The sequence below is a fragment of the Magallana gigas genome, chromosome 7 (genome assembly GCF_963853765.1).
Source record: "Magallana gigas chromosome 7, xbMagGiga1.1, whole genome shotgun sequence".
NCBI lineage: Eukaryota > Metazoa > Mollusca > Bivalvia > Ostreida > Ostreidae > Magallana > Magallana gigas.
The window spans coordinates 50514639-50532186 of record NC_088859.1 but is presented as its reverse complement, the minus strand read 5'-3'; the positions used below and the strand labels follow the sequence as shown (position 1 = coordinate 50532186).

General features: G+C 32.8%; 1 protein-coding gene and 1 long non-coding RNA gene across 2 annotated transcripts; one reads left to right on the top strand and one right to left on the bottom strand.

Moving 5' to 3' along the window:
- The first annotated feature begins 272 nt into the window (after positions 1-272).
- Positions 273-12258, top strand: LOC105322749 (uncharacterized). Its single transcript, XR_010707904.1, has 8 exons — positions 273-658; positions 1460-1558; positions 2433-2600; positions 3642-3736; positions 5163-5352; positions 7054-7220; positions 9522-10220; positions 10519-12258. It is a non-coding gene; the product is annotated as an uncharacterized lncRNA (long non-coding RNA).
- Positions 12259-14160: 1902 nt separating this feature from the next.
- Positions 14161-16410, bottom strand: LOC136270127 (uncharacterized). Its single transcript, XM_066066708.1, has 2 exons — positions 16196-16410; positions 14161-15447 (listed from the first exon to the last, which is right to left on the bottom strand). Exon 2 carries the CDS (start codon positions 15425-15427, stop codon positions 14210-14212), a length of 1218 nt encoding a protein of 405 aa, XP_065922780.1. The 5' UTR covers positions 15428-15447; positions 16196-16410; the 3' UTR covers positions 14161-14209.
- Positions 16411-17548: the final 1138 nt, after the last annotated feature.

Below are 17548 nucleotides of genomic sequence, written 5' to 3'. Positions count from 1 at the left end.
CCTAAGATCCTTAAGATAGGGGAGACTGGTATCCGCTAAAGTGGCGATAAGTATGATAACTGTAATAAATGTTCTACTCAAAATGCACTCTTAATTTAAATCAATCGTTAATATATTTGGCGCATCAGTCATTTCAGTAATACATAGAGCCCCTTTAACAGGAGCTTGGACTTTGGATAGTTGTGTCAAACATCATTGTGACGTGGGTTTGTCTATTTCATTGTTGTCAACTCAGCAATTGCTCTTTGAAATCAAAAAGATGTGTCTGGTATGGTGGCATATTTATGCCATCCACATAATTTTTTGTCAACATAGCATATCTTGTCAAGTCATGATAACTATCTCGTCAAGTCATGATAACTTTCTGGTTTGTCGTCAAAAACCTACTTTTTATATTGTTCGGTCAAGATAAGCTATCGTACTTTTTGCGATAGCTATCTCGACAAAAAGAGATAATCTATCGTGTATCGTGACTTAATATTGTCGCATTTGCAATTACTGCCATCTACACAACGAGATAAGTTATAAATAGATGTTAGGCAATAGTATTTCGGAACTCATTTCCCAGTATCCTGACGTCATGATAAAGAGCGATCGAGCACGTGCGGCTATACAACATAGATGCACCGCCATCGGCAGCGGATGTCTGACATGGACGGTAAGTTTGACGATTTTATAATGTGTTGTATACTCATAAATGACATTGATCACATATAAACATGTAAATATCTGCACCCCGCAAAATATGCATCAGTGTACGTATATAAAAATAGTTTTGTTAGTAGTGACGTACGTTGCATGCATAGATTATCCATATATATATATAACCCCCTCCCTCGCCAATGCCGTCATTCTGTTTTGCACAGAACCTGATGATACGACTTATTCATTTTAGTGTTTAGGTCTTCTTAAGATTTCATTATTATTATATATATACTCTATAGACCATTGCCACCAATCCTCACCACAGGTGCTTGTGGACTGGACCGTGCACTACCACCCCCCCCCCCCCTTTTTTTCTATTTTTTTGTTCAATTTTTTTTAAATTTCTTTTTATTAATTATCGTTAACAACCCCTTATATAAGTCTCCAGTCGAAAAATAACAGAAATATCACGACTCTATGGCATTTTATATTCACACTGACTCGTTTCCCTACATATATATAATTATCTCTTTTTATATATAGGGGAAACGAGTGTAAATATAAAAGCACCTGTGATCCTCACTTTACAAAAGTTATGTCCCTTGGCCGCCATCTTTGGGGAATATCAAAACCTATACGTTTGATTTTTCACAATAAAGTATTTGTATAGTTTGAAGGTTTGTAACTTTGTCATAAGACATTAAGAAACCAGTTTCCATTTTGTGTTTTGATTGCCCCAGTATGAGGCAACCAACATGTTGAAGGAATAATTAAAGCTATCGGTAATAATGTTTAAAAAAAATCAACTTTGTAGATACATGTAACACAATGAAGATATTTAAAGTTTGGAATGTCAACAAAACTTCCGGCAGTCTTCTTGGGGCTCAGAAGTTGGAGGAGCTAAAAATGAAAGGTATATGTATATAATATGCATATATAATGCAATTGGAACAAATATTGAACAGATATGACTGGAACATAATTTTGAATATTGAATTTGATATATTTAATAAAAAATGTATATAGTGATGGGGTAATGATAATCTGTTCATTTAATATCTGCATGTGTGTTAAATTACCATCCCTAGCTTATCCAAGACTCCTCTTTAAATACTGAATGCATAATGAAAACTGTATACCCATTATCTCTTTCCAATCCTCTATTTCTATACAAATTACACATTTCAATGAATCTTTTACTTCATATTGCCTTGGACAGCTCTCACATATTCTTAAGAATAAGTTCATTCTTTTTTAATTATAGAGGGTTAATTATGCTGGTTTATATACATGTAATCCCATATTGACCCCCCAAATCAAATGTTGCAAAATAAATTAAATTTAAGAACTGTTTATTGAAAAATTCTCTAAATGTTTCAATTGAATCAAAACTGTTTGAATAAATGATTACCATCAGGCTTGATATTTCTCGTCATGAATGTACCAGTAAGCGATATATAATGCTTTAATTAACATAAAGAAAAATCAACATCATTTGAGTGTTTTACTACCAAAAGGTTTTACTTGGAAAAAAGAGACAAGATGGACCCGGGGGAGCGATGATGTGCTCAATACAATTAAGAATGAGGAGTTTTATTTCTGAATCATGGGGTTACCCATGTATGCACAGTGCTTGCAGCACCTACCGTATATAGTTTTAATTTTTTTTAATTGATAGTACTACCGGTAATTAATGTATGCACAATACAATGTCATGTACATATGTCCCATTTCAAATAAGTTATAGTATGAAATCAATCTTTAGATTTAACAAATCTCTTTTACAGTTGAATCAAAGTTTGAAATATCCAGCTCAGAGTTTCACATCTCCTTATCTGATGGTTGTAAGGTTGAAGATGAAGATGCATTCCAGCTTTTGAGCTCAGGTACAGAACTCTTTGTTCTAACTACAGGACAATCACGTTTGACTGGTGCTCCTTCATCATCCTTGAATGGTAAGCTATAGAAATAATTTTGTTTTAATACTTATGAATACATTGCCAATGAGCCTCTTCCCACTTCCCACTTCCCACTTAGCCAACATTTTGCAGAAATACAGGTAAAATACAGGTAGATTTGTGTTGGCTAAGTGGGAATAGGGTGCAGGTGGAGAACAAATTAAAGAATTTAATTACAGGTAAGCTATAGTCTGTTTTCAGACTTAACTTTGCATTGAAAAAATTTTGTAATTATAAGAATCATGTTTGAAATTTTAATTATACATCATATGGGTCATAATTTGATTTTTTTTTCAATGTTCTTTGGTTTCTATGATTATTTTGATTAATTCCAATCTACAGAATATGAAATTAACAAAACACAAAAACGCTAGAGTAAAGTGCTTATATTTTTAATGGTGTATGATGCATGATCAATACATCATTAGTTATGAAGATAAAATCTTCCTTTGTCATTTTCTATAAAGTTGACTTGCACCTGAAGATTGGGCATTTTGATTTTTTTATGTCTTTCAACTAACAATCCATAAACAATTGAGAACTCATAATTTTCAGGCTTTTGATTCTGTAAATTAATGGCCATAATAATGCTTCTCAATTTCAATATGTTTATTCTCTCAAACCATTAAAATACACATGAACATGAGATACAAAATTGTGTTATTTGCAATAAATTGTAATGTCAAGGGTCTTATTTACAAATTTAAAAGTTTAATTTTATGGATAATTTTTATTTTACATATAAGAACAGTTTATAGTGAAAGAGATTTAAGTTAGATCTGATGGGTAATTTGTTGACCACCCAGTCTCCTGAAAACAAATAAAAATCATTTTATTCTTTTTTATTGTAAAAGGTCAGAGTAGCAGAGTTCTAAATTAATTGATTAAGGGACATTCACTAGGGTGAATATTTTTAAGATATAGATTAAATAGAAAGGTGTGTGTGTGCTTTATTACCTGTTAATTAAAATATGTAGAACATCAGTGTCAATCTGCTTCAAAATATTCAAAGTGAATTATGTTGTTTTTTTTTTTTAGATTCAGATTTTTCCTCGAGCTCGACATCACCGCGGACCAATCTTTTGAGTTTGGTAGAAAACATCAGAAAAAGGAAAACTAGCTTAAATATAAAGGTACATCCAGCTGCATGTAAAGTTTACTGATAGCTGAACTAAAATTATTACCCATTTATCTTTTAAGTTTGTTGTCATTCAGACAAGAATTTTCATATTAATAATTATACCTCACGAAACTTTCCAAAGGAGGTACTGTAAAAATAGAGCCCGTTTCAAAACACCGTAGATTTTCCCATTCGGTGAGAGTCAAAGTTTACGTCAGCAGCTTGCTAGACTCAGTCGGCTGGTCGCTTAGCCAGCATCAAAGACATGCTGCTGCCACATCAACAAATGAGTTTGAAACAATGCTATTGCATTGAAAATAGTGTACTGCAGATGAAAAAACAACTTTATTCCTTATATTTACTAATATTTGAAATTATTATGTTTGGAATGACTTTATTCATATATATAGAGAGAGAGAGAGAAAGAGAGAGAGAGAGAGAGAGAGCATTGCTGGGGAAGTGAAATAGGGCTTCATCAGGCCCCACCGTCACCAACTTTTCTGAAGTCAATACTAATGGTCTTAAGTCTGAGTATTGACCTAAAATTTAAGCATTTTTCTTTTAAGGATTTGAGTAAAAATGAGGAATGAACTGAGTGATTTTAAAATATTTGTGACGGTACTTGACATTTGAATGTAAATAAATTTTAAATCACAACATCAATTTATTACAAATATGAAGCAATTATTGTAAAGTGAATTAACATACATATTATTACTGTCCGAATGGATAATTATTTCAAACGGAGATCTATAAATTGTAATGGGCAGACTTTGTTTTGAGAAGTTGAATTGACTATGAATTTACTTGTGACCAGTGAATCGACTGTTTGCTTGTCATTTAAAATTTCTCTTTGAATAATTTTCATTTAATATAATTTTAATATTATACATGTATTTGGATTTAAACATAAACAGAATATTCATATCATTCTTCCTGTGTCATTTATAACACTTATAAAAAGAAATAAAAAGATATCAACAATCTGCATATTTTGATACAAGTAACCTTTTAATCGGTCGGAATGAATTGCAATTAACCGATATTAGCAATTCTGCAATTGATTGCCATCTCTAATACATATACCACATACCATATATACCAGTATTGACTTTTTATAGGCATCCAAGATCTTACTCCAAAACAAGTCTGGTGATTAATGTACCCTGAATATTTTGGCATAAATATCTTCAGATGCAAATAAATGAGTATCTAGAATTGAAAAATGTATCATGTGTCTTTAAATATGGGTGGCTATATAAACTTCATCCCATGTATACAGAGTGTATACATATACATGTTTTTAAGAGGTTTAACAAATTAATATTTTGCTGAATTAATAGGTCAGATTAGCATCAATACAGATAGTTTATTGTTTGTAATTTGTTAACATTGGAGTACCATGCAGTAATTTTTAAACTTTCATGATAAAATTACAGAAACCAGCCACAAAGAAAGCGAAAACCTCGATGAAAATTAATATTGGATGGTTACACTTTGATCAAAGCAGGAACAAATACCAACAAGTAAAACTTAAAACCGGTGGTGGAAGCAGAACGGTGGAAATGTGCATTTCATCATCATACAAAGAAATATTAGAGAAGGCAATCGACATTTTTTTCCCAGCAGGTAAGCAAATTTAAATGCAGCATCCGTCCTAAATGAAACAAAAAATAATATGACATATTACAAGACTTAAAACCCTATGAGAAAAGCTATTGGAAATAGTTATAACCTATAAATAAAAAAATGTAAAAGGTAATAAAATAGGGTCTTCAGAATCATACACTGATGCATAGGCAATATATGGGGTATATTAGATCAGGCCCATTGGGTCATCCCCCACCTCCATCCCACCCCAAATTAGGAATTGGAAATGACCGAGTAGTTCAAAAACAGTTGGGATCCTGATCCCTAAACTGTATATATAAATCTTGTTCCTGGTGTAATATGGGGCATTAAATGGTAGGCAAGTCAGGAGACCAAGGGGTGGTCCTGACCCTTTAGAACAGGAAGTGCCCAAATATATTTTGAAATGGTTGAGATCCCCTGTGACCTCTAAACCATATCTTTTCTTGTTTCTTGGGTCATGCATGTGTGGGTTCACTTTATATAAATTAAAAGTAAATAACCCCAGCCTGGAGGAACATCATACATTTCCAGAAATAGAAACAACTAAGTATTAAATCTTTTTTTTTAGCTCACTTGAGCTGAAAGCCCAAATGAGCTTTTCTGATCACTTTTTGTCTGTTGTCTGTTTGTCTGTCTGTCCATCTGTAACCATTTTCAACTTCTCCAAAACCACTGGGCTGATTTCAACTAAACTTCACACAAATCATTCTCAGATAAAGGGGATTCAAGTTCAATAAAATGAAGGGCCTCCTTTCAAGGGGAGATAATTAAGAGTTATTAAAAGTTTGGTGGTATCTTTAACAAATCTTCTTAATTGTTCAGGAAAGCTGTAACTTGTGTGGAAGCATCATCGGGTTGTGTCAATTCAAGTTTGTTCAAATCATGATCCCTGGGGGGTACGATAGGGCCACAGGGAAGGGGGAGGATCGGAATATTACATAGGAATATATAGAGAAAAATCTTTCAAAATCTTCTCAAAAACCAATAGGCAGAAAAGCTGTTACTTGTGTGGAAGCATCTTCAAGTAGTGTGGGTCCACATAGTGTGGGTCCACAATGGGGGTCAAGATTTTACATTGCAATGTAATGAGAAATATTTAATTTTTCATAATCAACTAACCAGAAAAGCTGTAGCTTGTGTGGAAGCTAGCATTGAAGCATTCTCAGGTAGTGTAAAGTATAGAGAAAAATCAAATAAAAAAGGATGTGAGGGGGTGTTGAAGTCATTTTTTTTTTTACACAGAAAATGAATTTATCATTCTAAAAAATAATTATAGTATTATAATATGCAAGCATATTGACATTTGTTAATTTCAATTGTCTAGACTGGGGCCCTGGATAATTCTTGGGCCACACAAGGGTTCAGAGTTTGATGTAAAAAATACCAGCTGTAGAACTTAGTCACTTCCTTGCAGAATATTGCATATACACAATTTCTCTGGATATGTATTGTTTATCAATTCAGGGTTGAGAAATGGATTATGGATAATCTAAATGTATTTTCTGTAAATAAAGATAAAATGTAACTAAAATCACTTAACCTTTTTTACACACCAATGGCACAGTTTAATACCCCCAAACTAAAGACACACTTTTCTTTTTATATGAACATTCAATAAACATCAAAGTAAAATGTATATTTAATTTCCAGCCTTTTCATACAGGAATATGTGTAATTTTCATTCAAATATTTTAATAGGGATGTCATCTAAAGGAAGGATTGAGAAATTTTCTTGCGTCCTTGGAAATTTCACCCAAAATTTGATAAAGGAAGATGGATTCAGTTTGCAACAATATTCAACAAATTCCTGCTTTTCAAACAAACCAAGGATATATCTTATGACAAAGGAAAGAATTGAACAAGAGGTATGTTATTTCAGTTCCTATTTATTGGTGATTATTAAATTTCTTTTAAAGCTCCAGGTATTTTAGGTTATGTTGCTCAAAGGATAGTTTAAACAGTTTAAAAGAGGTAAGGGTGTTTTCCCATTATTTCACTTACACCTGTGTTTGGTTGTTAAGTACCTGTTACTAAAAATAGCTTCAGGTACCTAACTGTCGCAGTATGATTTTCAAAACCTAGTTACTGATTTTATAATCGTGTCTGAAACAACTGATTTGACATACATTCGGGATCTCTCTGTGTAAAATGTCAGTTGATAATCTGAACCGTGATAATTAAGTTCAAGCAAAATGTTTAAATAGAGGACATGCACACGTACAGTGTTAATGAAGAAATCTGTTTATATTGGGTGTGCTCATACTCAGATTGAATTAAATAGATATTTTTTTTTAAAATGCCAGAAGATTAGATACATGTAACTTAATACCTCCATCCTGTTCATGTTTCTTAAATAAATGATAAAAAATATTTACTACACGGTGGATTCGATCCAGCAACCACAAAATCAAAAAGACCCCCGTGTTACCACTAGGCCATGCATTTAACATTTTTCAGAAGATGTCTTTTTAATATAAATGGCTATATATAAATGATGTACTACAATATCATATATTAATTATTTTCTTAAATCTTATATATCCCTAACAAAACCTGAATATTTTAATGATGTGGTGCAAGATAATTAAGACTCTAGTTTCAGCATGGTTATTTGCATTTCTTAGAATATATTTTAACTAACTTTTGTACAATATATTTTAACTAAATATTTTATAATATTGAAAAAAAACCTTAATATTATAATTAATATTGACATCTATTAATATTATGATTGAAAAATTTCTTGGATAGAACATAAACAACACACACAATCAATCATATTTCATGTCTCTCTTAAAGGAAGTGAACATGAAAAAATTATCAAGGGCTCAAATTTGTCTGTTTGATGTGTATAATGATATCTGAAAACCGTTTAGACAGAGCTTTCCTCAGTAAGAAGATATACCACTTAGAATAACTAATTCTTGCAATCCATGAGCGCTGCCATATTGTTAAAATCATTACCTCCCTGCTGGGTTATCTCTAAGCATCTGAGAGAGGGCAGCACTGATGCTGACGTCAGTGAGACACATTGCATTTTTACACACATTTAGTAACAGTGATAAAATGACATCATCAAAATGTGAATTGAAATTTGCAATGGATGTAAAGAGTTGTCATTTTTAAACAGTGTTTATTGGAGGAAGATTTTGGATCTCAGAATGATGCATTCCCACCATCAGTTAATGTGACATGTAACTAGAATGGAATGTCTGGATCAGTGTTATTAATTTTTTTGGTGACCTATTTTTTCTTGCACTCAGGAATTTCTTGTTTATGAGTTTGAACATTATGTGTGCTACATAAATGAGCACACAAGGTGCATTGCTCAGCATCCTGACATTTAAAAAGTGTCTTAGTCCTGTTATTCTTCTGACAGCATAAACAGAACAGGGTACATATGATCAAGATCTTATCTATCAAAAAAGATAAAAACAAATCAGAAAAATTTTCAGGGCATTTAAATAAAAAGTAACGGTAAGAAACCCCAACAAGGAAAAAGAAATTACATTTTTATATTAATTAAAATTGAAATCTACAAACAGCATTTTATTTATGTAAACACTGACTGCCACATCTGGAATGTGATGGTCTCATATTTCACAAATAATTTATCTATTCTTTTTTTGCACAAATCATACATAGTTATCTGAGGTTCATTTATAGAAATGTACTAAATCCTTGTCTTCTCATGACAGTTCGTAACTTTTATCAACTCTGTACATAAACACTGGCCTAGTTCCAACATTGACCCAGTCACCAGCAGCAATGTGGCTTATCTACGTCAGAGAACAGATGCATGCTGGGGAATAATGGATTACCCCCATAAACCTTTCACCGAGAGTGTTAAATTGATGAAATCTCTTGATAGAAATAAACAAAAAAGTAACAGACCTCATTTTTAAGTTTCAAAGGACTTTTAAAATTTATTAAGCAGCAATTAATTTTTTCATGTTCACTTCCTTTAATTTTCAGAGATTCAGGACGAAATGATATACATTTCAATTCTTTTCTTTGTTTGGTGGTCGGTATATCTTTTCTGCATGTTATTCCTCATTTGAAATCCCGTCATGGGAAAAAATCTACTTGTAACGGTAATAACTACTAATAATAATGTTTTTACCAGAGGTAATACATCTGTAAATATCATTAAATTACACTTACAGCTACCTTCCTTATTTGAACTACTATCAGGGGACTCCTCTGATGACTTTGACCTGCCTGACTTGCTATACAGCACCCACAGTTCCCCAGAGTCATTAGAGACAGACCATCAGGAACATGATGCTGCAACTGTAACCAACACAAATGATGCTGCAACTGTAATCAACACAAATGATGCTGCAACTGTTTCCAACCAAAATGATGCTGCAACTATTACCAACCCAAATGATGCCGCAGTAGTTACCCACCTAAATGATGCTCCAACATTTACCAACCAAAATGATGCTGCAACTATTACCAACCCAAATGATGCCGCAGTAGTTTCCCACCCAAATGATGCTCCAACAGTTACCAACCTAAATGGTGCAGCAACTGTTACCAACCCAAATGATGCTGCAGTAGTTTCTTACCCAAATGATGCTCCAACAGTTTCCAACCAAAATGATGCTGCAACTATTTCCAACCCAAATGATGCCGCAGTAGTTTCCCACCCAAATGATGCTCCAACTGTTACCAACACAATTGATGCTGCAACTGTTATCAACCCAAATGATGTCACATCAGTTACCAACACAAATGATGCTGAGACTGTTACCAACCCGGATGATGATGCAACTGTTTCCAACACAAATGATGCTGCAACTGTTACCAACACACACCAGATGTTTGAGACAAATCCATATTTGGATCTCTCCCCTGTTGTAAGTATTTAAAAGTATCTCAAAATTGTATCTGGTTTCATTTCTTGTTGGAAGTCAACATATGTTGCATGTTGACATAATTATTTTTCATGGTGACGTAATTTATAGAAAAACAACTTGCATTCAAAACGCAGAAGCATTCCATCTTAGCATAGAGATTTGTAAATTTCAATAAATGAGGTTGGGGTCATTGCCTAGGGTCAATGCTTGAGCAATTAATCTCTTAACTAATTAATAACTATCTATCTAAATTATATACTATATACTAACTGTATACAATATATGCTTTGTATTTCAGACTTTGAGAATGCCTAGGATACCAACTTGCACAATATGCTCTGACAGATTCTCAGATGCTTTCTTAAACTGTGGGCACATTCTCTGTTTTGTTTGTGCCACGGAACTTACAGAGCGGGGGTCTATCTGCCATATTTGCAGACAGAAGTTCACAACAGTATCCCAACTGTATTATTAAACTAGTATGTATTGAACAATATTTCATTAAGAAACATTCTAGAAAATTAAAGAATATGAACCATTTTTTATTTTTGTTAAAGTTTAAGACAGCACTTTAGAAGCAAAATAGCTATTGGTGACACTTTGTTTTATACAAATTATCTTTTTTATATCACTTGGCAGTCTGTCTTTTATTTTTCAATTCAAGTTCCATTTTATCTCCTCGAGTGGGGATATTTATATGTTCAGGGAAACTTTTTTTTGACAATTTAACACGATCATTTATTTTTTCAGAGCATCTGTTGTCCATCTTTCGTCTGTCTCTGTCCATCTGTAAACTTTTTACATTATTTTTTCTCTATAATCAGTAAATAACTTTTAAGGAAACTTGGTACAAAGCCTCTTTATATGGTAAACAGAATACCCAGGGGAGAACAATTTTTTAAAACAGGATCTGTTATACTACATTGTCCAGATATTTTGTTTAGACTTGGGCCCCAGGATATACAATTTTTTTGTTTATGACTCCATAATATTATGTTCATTGTTGTCAGGTTAGTGATGTGGCCCATGTACCTCTTGTCTATGTCTATATTGTTCAATCTTAAAATATATTGGAGTCCTGTGTGACTTTTGCAATAATTTAGAGGGGTATCTAATATCTAAAACTAGAACTGTTTTCTCAGAGGAGAGCCACTGAGCTAAATAGAAAACTTGCAGTATTTTAAACATTATTCTGTTGTACATGTATATTTAACTCAAAAACTGCTCTATTTGACCAATATAGGTTTATTGTAAAAGTCACAAAAGTAATCTAAAAGAAGTATTAGATTGTGAAACACTTGATTCTTAGATAAATGCCCATTGATGATTCATAATAGATACTTTTAAGTGGTATAAAGTAACTGCTCAATACCTTACCAAATTTTATGAATTTGAGGACATTAATACCTCCTATTGACATATTATTGTTTAAATGGATGAGTCTAAACTATCAGTATTTAGCATTAATGATGAAGGTGAAATAAAAATACAGGATGTAACATTTAATGTGTGACATACTGGCAAATGTGAAAATGTATGTTGAATATCTACCAGCTAGTGGTTAATAAACTTTTTTTTAAGTTTCAGATATTTTTTTTCTGTTCTGAGAATGTAAAGCAAAAGAAATTTATTTTTGTTTATGCATAAAAGGGTCTTATTTTGTGAGTTTTTCTTGTAGTAAAATGTAGTCTTGTGATCAGTTTTGTCTTGAAGTTTCTCTCACTAATGAGCTTGATGCAATTACTTGTATTTGTTTACATGCATTTTCATTGGCATTTTTCATATGGGTTGTGTACAGGTCCATTGTATTCATTGTATTTTTTTTTCTATCAGAAAAGGATAAGGAAAAAAAATATAGGATTTTATATGAAACCAAAATGGGACAATGTCTAATTTTTCAAGAATGATGATGAAATCAGGGATAAAAAAATGCTCTTTTTGCAGGGAAACTTTTATTTTAACTCCTTTTTTTAATCATTTTACAAAGGTATGTTTTATTTGTTATTGCATGTTGCATTAAAATGTTTGGAAAAAAATGGAAGAAGTCTTGTTTTAAATTTTTAGTTGCTCATAGCAGGTTTGACTGTCGGAAGAAAATGCTGCCCTGGCAGATGTTCATGGTTCATGTACCTTGGGATCTGAAACATTAGCCTAAGGATAGCTTCAGATGCAGCACCTCACTGTGCACGATCTCCATTATCAAGGATGCTAAAAAAATCACTGGTCCTACCTCACGCATACTTTAATTGTTTGATAGATGTTGCTGTTGATATATAGGATCTCTCATAAATTAATATGATTTTTACCCTACTCATTTTGCGCTTTTTGATCCCCGAACCTTATTTTGAATTTTTTTTAAGTATTAGAATATCCTCGATGTCACATGATCTAAAGCAAATCACTAGATACATTCAGAAATTCCATTTTTAAACTTATTCTTATTTAAGCAAGCCCTGCTTGAAATTAACACATACAATACATGTATAGGTAAATAAACCAACAATTTAACGTGTAAACAACTATCGATGTCGGTAGCTTTCATTTTACAAAGAAGGGAGCCATCTATGTGCGTTGAAGTGTAACTTATGCCTTGTAGTGAGTTACTGTGTACACAAGAGGGGCGTCAACCAATTAAAGTAATATACAGATGTAAGAGGATGGGAAATTATTATTACACGGTCACAATCCTATCAGATTATCAGGAACAAATATAAAGGAATGTATAAGGAATGGTTTGATGTTTTATTATTATATTAGAATAACCTAAATATCAGTTTAACCGCAACCAGATTACGTGGAACCCTCAGTATTTATTTTTTTAACTTCTTGCCTTGTTTGCAAATGTGATTTATACCTTAAAATTCCTATCTTATTCTAAGGGTATGTTCATATTAATAGGAGAGCCACTGCAACAGCCAATTGTGAACTTTGTTACACAATTTGTATGCACACACCGTTGCAGTTATATATGATACTATACTATTTAAAAAAATAATGAGTTTCTAATGAATATCAGTTTATTACATGAGTGATAACTACTGATGTTGAGCTAAACGTGATATTAAATAGAGAATAATACATACTTTATCCCCATATTTCACCCTTCAATGTCAGCCATAGGCCCGAGGGCTTATTCAGGGTATAATATTGAAAATGGTATGTATTGTTATATTTTTCAATAAATAAAGGGGTTTTGCAAATGCGACACATAAGCCAACTTATAATAACTGTAATAGCCTCAAGGTCTGATACATCGTCTCAAGCCACGGGTTTTGTGTCCGTTCTATTTTCACATTCTTTGTGAAAATAGAGTGGACCCAAAACCCGTGGCGTTAGACGACGGGATCTGCGGGGCTGATACGGTACCATATCGCACCCCTCTTGGAACTCCTCTGATTTTTCCAATTCAGAATTTGGTAGAAATTTAAGGCGTTATTACGTCTTCGTTGAATTTAGGCAAAACATGTTTTGCGTGATAAAACATCAGATTTACATTCCAAATATTTTTTGCATGTAAAGTGTGTGAAAAGACACTGCAGTTATAAGACCGTAACACACACAGGGTACTCAAAGGTTAGAATGACTAGTTTTATTATGACGTCACAAACGTTGAACGCTGTAAAATGCAACGTCACAAGCGGGAATCAAAGTTCACGCTTGTGTCTGTTACAGTGGCTCTTCCATTAATTTGAACTTCCCCTTAGGATAAAACAGAAATATTGATGTATAAATCACATTTGCAGACAAGGCAAGAGGTTAAAAAATGTAAATATAAGCATTAAACCATTCTTTTTTTGAAAGATATAGTCTCATAACTGCAGCGGTGTGTGCATACAAATTTTCATAACGCGCTAACTTCTTGCCTTGTCTGCAAATGTGATTTATACATCAAATAACTTACTAATTAAATTTCTCAATTTACAGAAAAATAAGTGTTTGCAATGAGTAATATATTTTTTTTAATTTTTCCATTGAAAAATGCAGAAAATTTAAATCGAGTCAATAGCATTGACGATGTTGCAGAACAATTCCAAGGCGTCATCCTTTGTTCTCGGTGGGAACTGAAGTCTGTGTTCTTGTATGAGGGCACTTGCAAGTTCCTGGAATTCATCTGAAACTCCATTCTCAGGTGGAGCAATGCTGAATTCCCTTTCAATATGATCAATGTTTCCAGGCAACTCCAATCGGAAATCCCTTGTTGCAAAGACCTCTGGTTGGAAATATAAGACATCAGGTTTGCCAAAAGGTCCATCCGTGTTTTTGCTTCGTCTAATTCTGTGTTCATTCCATTGCTGAATAGTATCATTAAGATCTCTGTTGATGAAGGACATAAAACAAAATCTAATGCACTCAAAATGAATGTTGTCTGAAGTGTCCAAAATTCCATGGTCTGCCATTTCTTTAAAAACATCCATCCAATATTGTCCGCACATGCTTCTGAGGTTTCTCCAAAATCTTTCTATGCGAGTGTTCCTTGTGGATGACCCATATATAAAACTAGATAACCCTTGGAATGGATCCCTATGGTACCAGCGAAGCGCATACTGGATGTCCCTAACAATTGCGTTTTCTGTCCCCCTGTCTCCATAAATGATAGATGGCACTCCATTTATTTCTCTTACATATTTCAAATAAAAATGTGCTATATATTCCGGTTTTTTGTTTGAACTACATGCTCTTAGCCACAGTATGCGACGAGAGTATCCATCAATGCCTGCATGAATCGATATTCCATAGGGTTTAAGTTTGTCCCATCCATCAATATGAATTGAAAAATTAGGACCTTTACTAATGTAATGTCTACGACGAAGAACATGTCTGCTACGAGCGAGGACGCCCTCTGCATCAAGTACTACAAGAGCCAGTCTGACCGTTTCTGCTGTGGCAAGGAGACCATGATTTGTCAATAATCGTCTTTTCATATTTCTGTATCCAACGTTACCTCCACTGCCATTTAGCTCCAAAATAATTGCTCTGACTATGTCTTCTAATAATGACTCATTGTTTCGTCTCTGTATATTCATCCTTCTTAGTATACGGTGTACTTGTCTTTCACTTATTGCACTACTATGATGACATGCAAGGAATCCAATGATTTCATTCACAGAATATCCAGCATGATAGTAAAGGGCAATGAGATCATCCCTTGTCACCATCTGATGCAGTTGCACGTTTTGGATCAAGGTTCCAATGTAATTTTCTCCCATTGCCTTGACTTGATTTTTATCTGCATGAAATATAACAAATTATTTTATATTAAATTAAAAATTAATATATTATTTACATTCAGTGTCTACATGTATATCCCTTATGTTTATATTCAAAATCTGCGACGTTTTAATGTTCATTAACACAACTTTGACAAACCTTGGCCATGAAAGTTAGACAGGCCCACTTTTGATCTCGGTCACACTTATATAGTTGAGGAGACTGAGATTAAAAGCGAGCTCGTCCAGCTTTTATAGCCCCACGGCCTTAACACGGCGTATGAGCAAATCCAATCGCCATGGAATCATTACATATTTTTTTGAAAGATATAGTCCCATAACTCCAAAGGTGTGTGCATACTAATTTAGTAACGCACGTTATATAACATTATTTCTTTGTATTTAAATAATTTAAATGCTAGTAAATATAATCTAAAGAATAGTATTTGTAATAAACTCATATCACATAACAGACCAAACGACGACTATTGCTGTCATATACTTTGACCAGCATGATTTCTCTACAAGGAAGTGAAATTAACTATAAAATTCTGAAAATTATGATTTAAATTCAATAGTGATTTTTTTCACAGATTAATTTCAGGTTATAAATCTTACAGTAAAATACCTTCCACCCAACCCACTTCTATGAAATCTTTGGCAAGAATTTCACTTTAATCCAAGTTAAGGCAATTGTTTAATCCCGTGGGTCTTGTTAGAGGTCAATTTGGGGGGGGGGGAATAGAAAGAATAAATAAATTTACGTACCTTGTGATAGAGAACTTCCCGTTCCTCAGAAATTTAATACGAAAATGACCGAGACACCCGTAAAACGTCACTATTATATATCATGACTGCAATATCTGAAATGTCAGTTTTTGTCAATGTAACAATTTTATTCATGATGCAAGATATTGATCTCGTCGAGTCAAGATAGCTATCTCAACAAAACAAGATAGCTTATCTTGACCGAACAAGATAAAATGTCAGTTTTTGACGACAAACCAGAAAGTTATCATGACTTGACGAGATAGTTATCATGACTTGACAAGATATGCTATGTTGACAAAAAATTATGTGGATGGCATAAATATGCCACCATAGTCTGGCTTTTGAGCTAAAACTACGCAATCTGTGTATATTTTACTTGAAACCAGGGCTATTTTTAACTTGTTTTGACGTAAGAAAACCCTATCAAAAGTCTGAGGTCTTGTTAAAATGGTTCCAACACATATATGTATGTTGGGATGATAACGTAATGTGATGATAAAGTTCCTATGCTATGTGTGCTTCATTTAAGCATGCAATAACTCAAGAAACTAAAAATACAAATACAGTTATTCTATTATTAATTCAAATGGAAGGAGTCTTCACGTTATCAAACATATCATTTTTATAATCAGAAATTCATGGAATTTTGACACAGTCAAACGGATCATATAACCAAATGATTCAATCAGTTTAATTAAATTTGACCACCTTGTTTTCTCAAAAAGTTCATGTCAAGGTCACTACCTTTTTTCTCAACTTAAAGTATGATAACAATAAGTGTAGCTCTTTTCAGTTATGTAGACATAGATCTGTTTAAGATATGAAGATTTCATTCTTCAATGTAATGATAGAATATCAGAATGTCTATCCGCTTATACTTCTAAATGGGAATAAAAAGAAGCTAAAAGTGATATTTGCTATTCCCGCATTTCCTCTAATTTCTTAAATTTTGAAGATATTTTGATTTTTTTTTTAATGCTTCCAATATTAAAATATTTCTTATTTTTAAGTAATATAAAGACTTTATATAAAGATATAAATTGACAGAAAAGCTAATATATTGACCTTTTAATAAGAGAGAAAACTTATTTTTGTGATTTTTTTCACACAAATCAATGTATAGAATGGGCGCTTTAAAAAGCTTGTAAAAATGTAATTTGATAGGCAAATCTTATTTTAAAAACAAATTCTGAAACCCAAGTATCATAAAAATATTATCATTATATCAATGTTCCGCCAAAAATATAGTCCGTGTTAAATTCAAAACTTTGATTACTTTTTCTACGCCAAGTTGTATGATAGTAAAAAAGGAAGAAAAATATGCAATTTTATTTTTCCTTTTATCTTGAT

What these genes read in the sequence shown, in the direction of transcription:
- LOC136270127 (XM_066066708.1), bottom strand. Translation starts at nt 15,427, where the DNA reads ATGGGAGAAAATTACATTGGAACCTTGATCCAAAACGTGCAACTGCAT.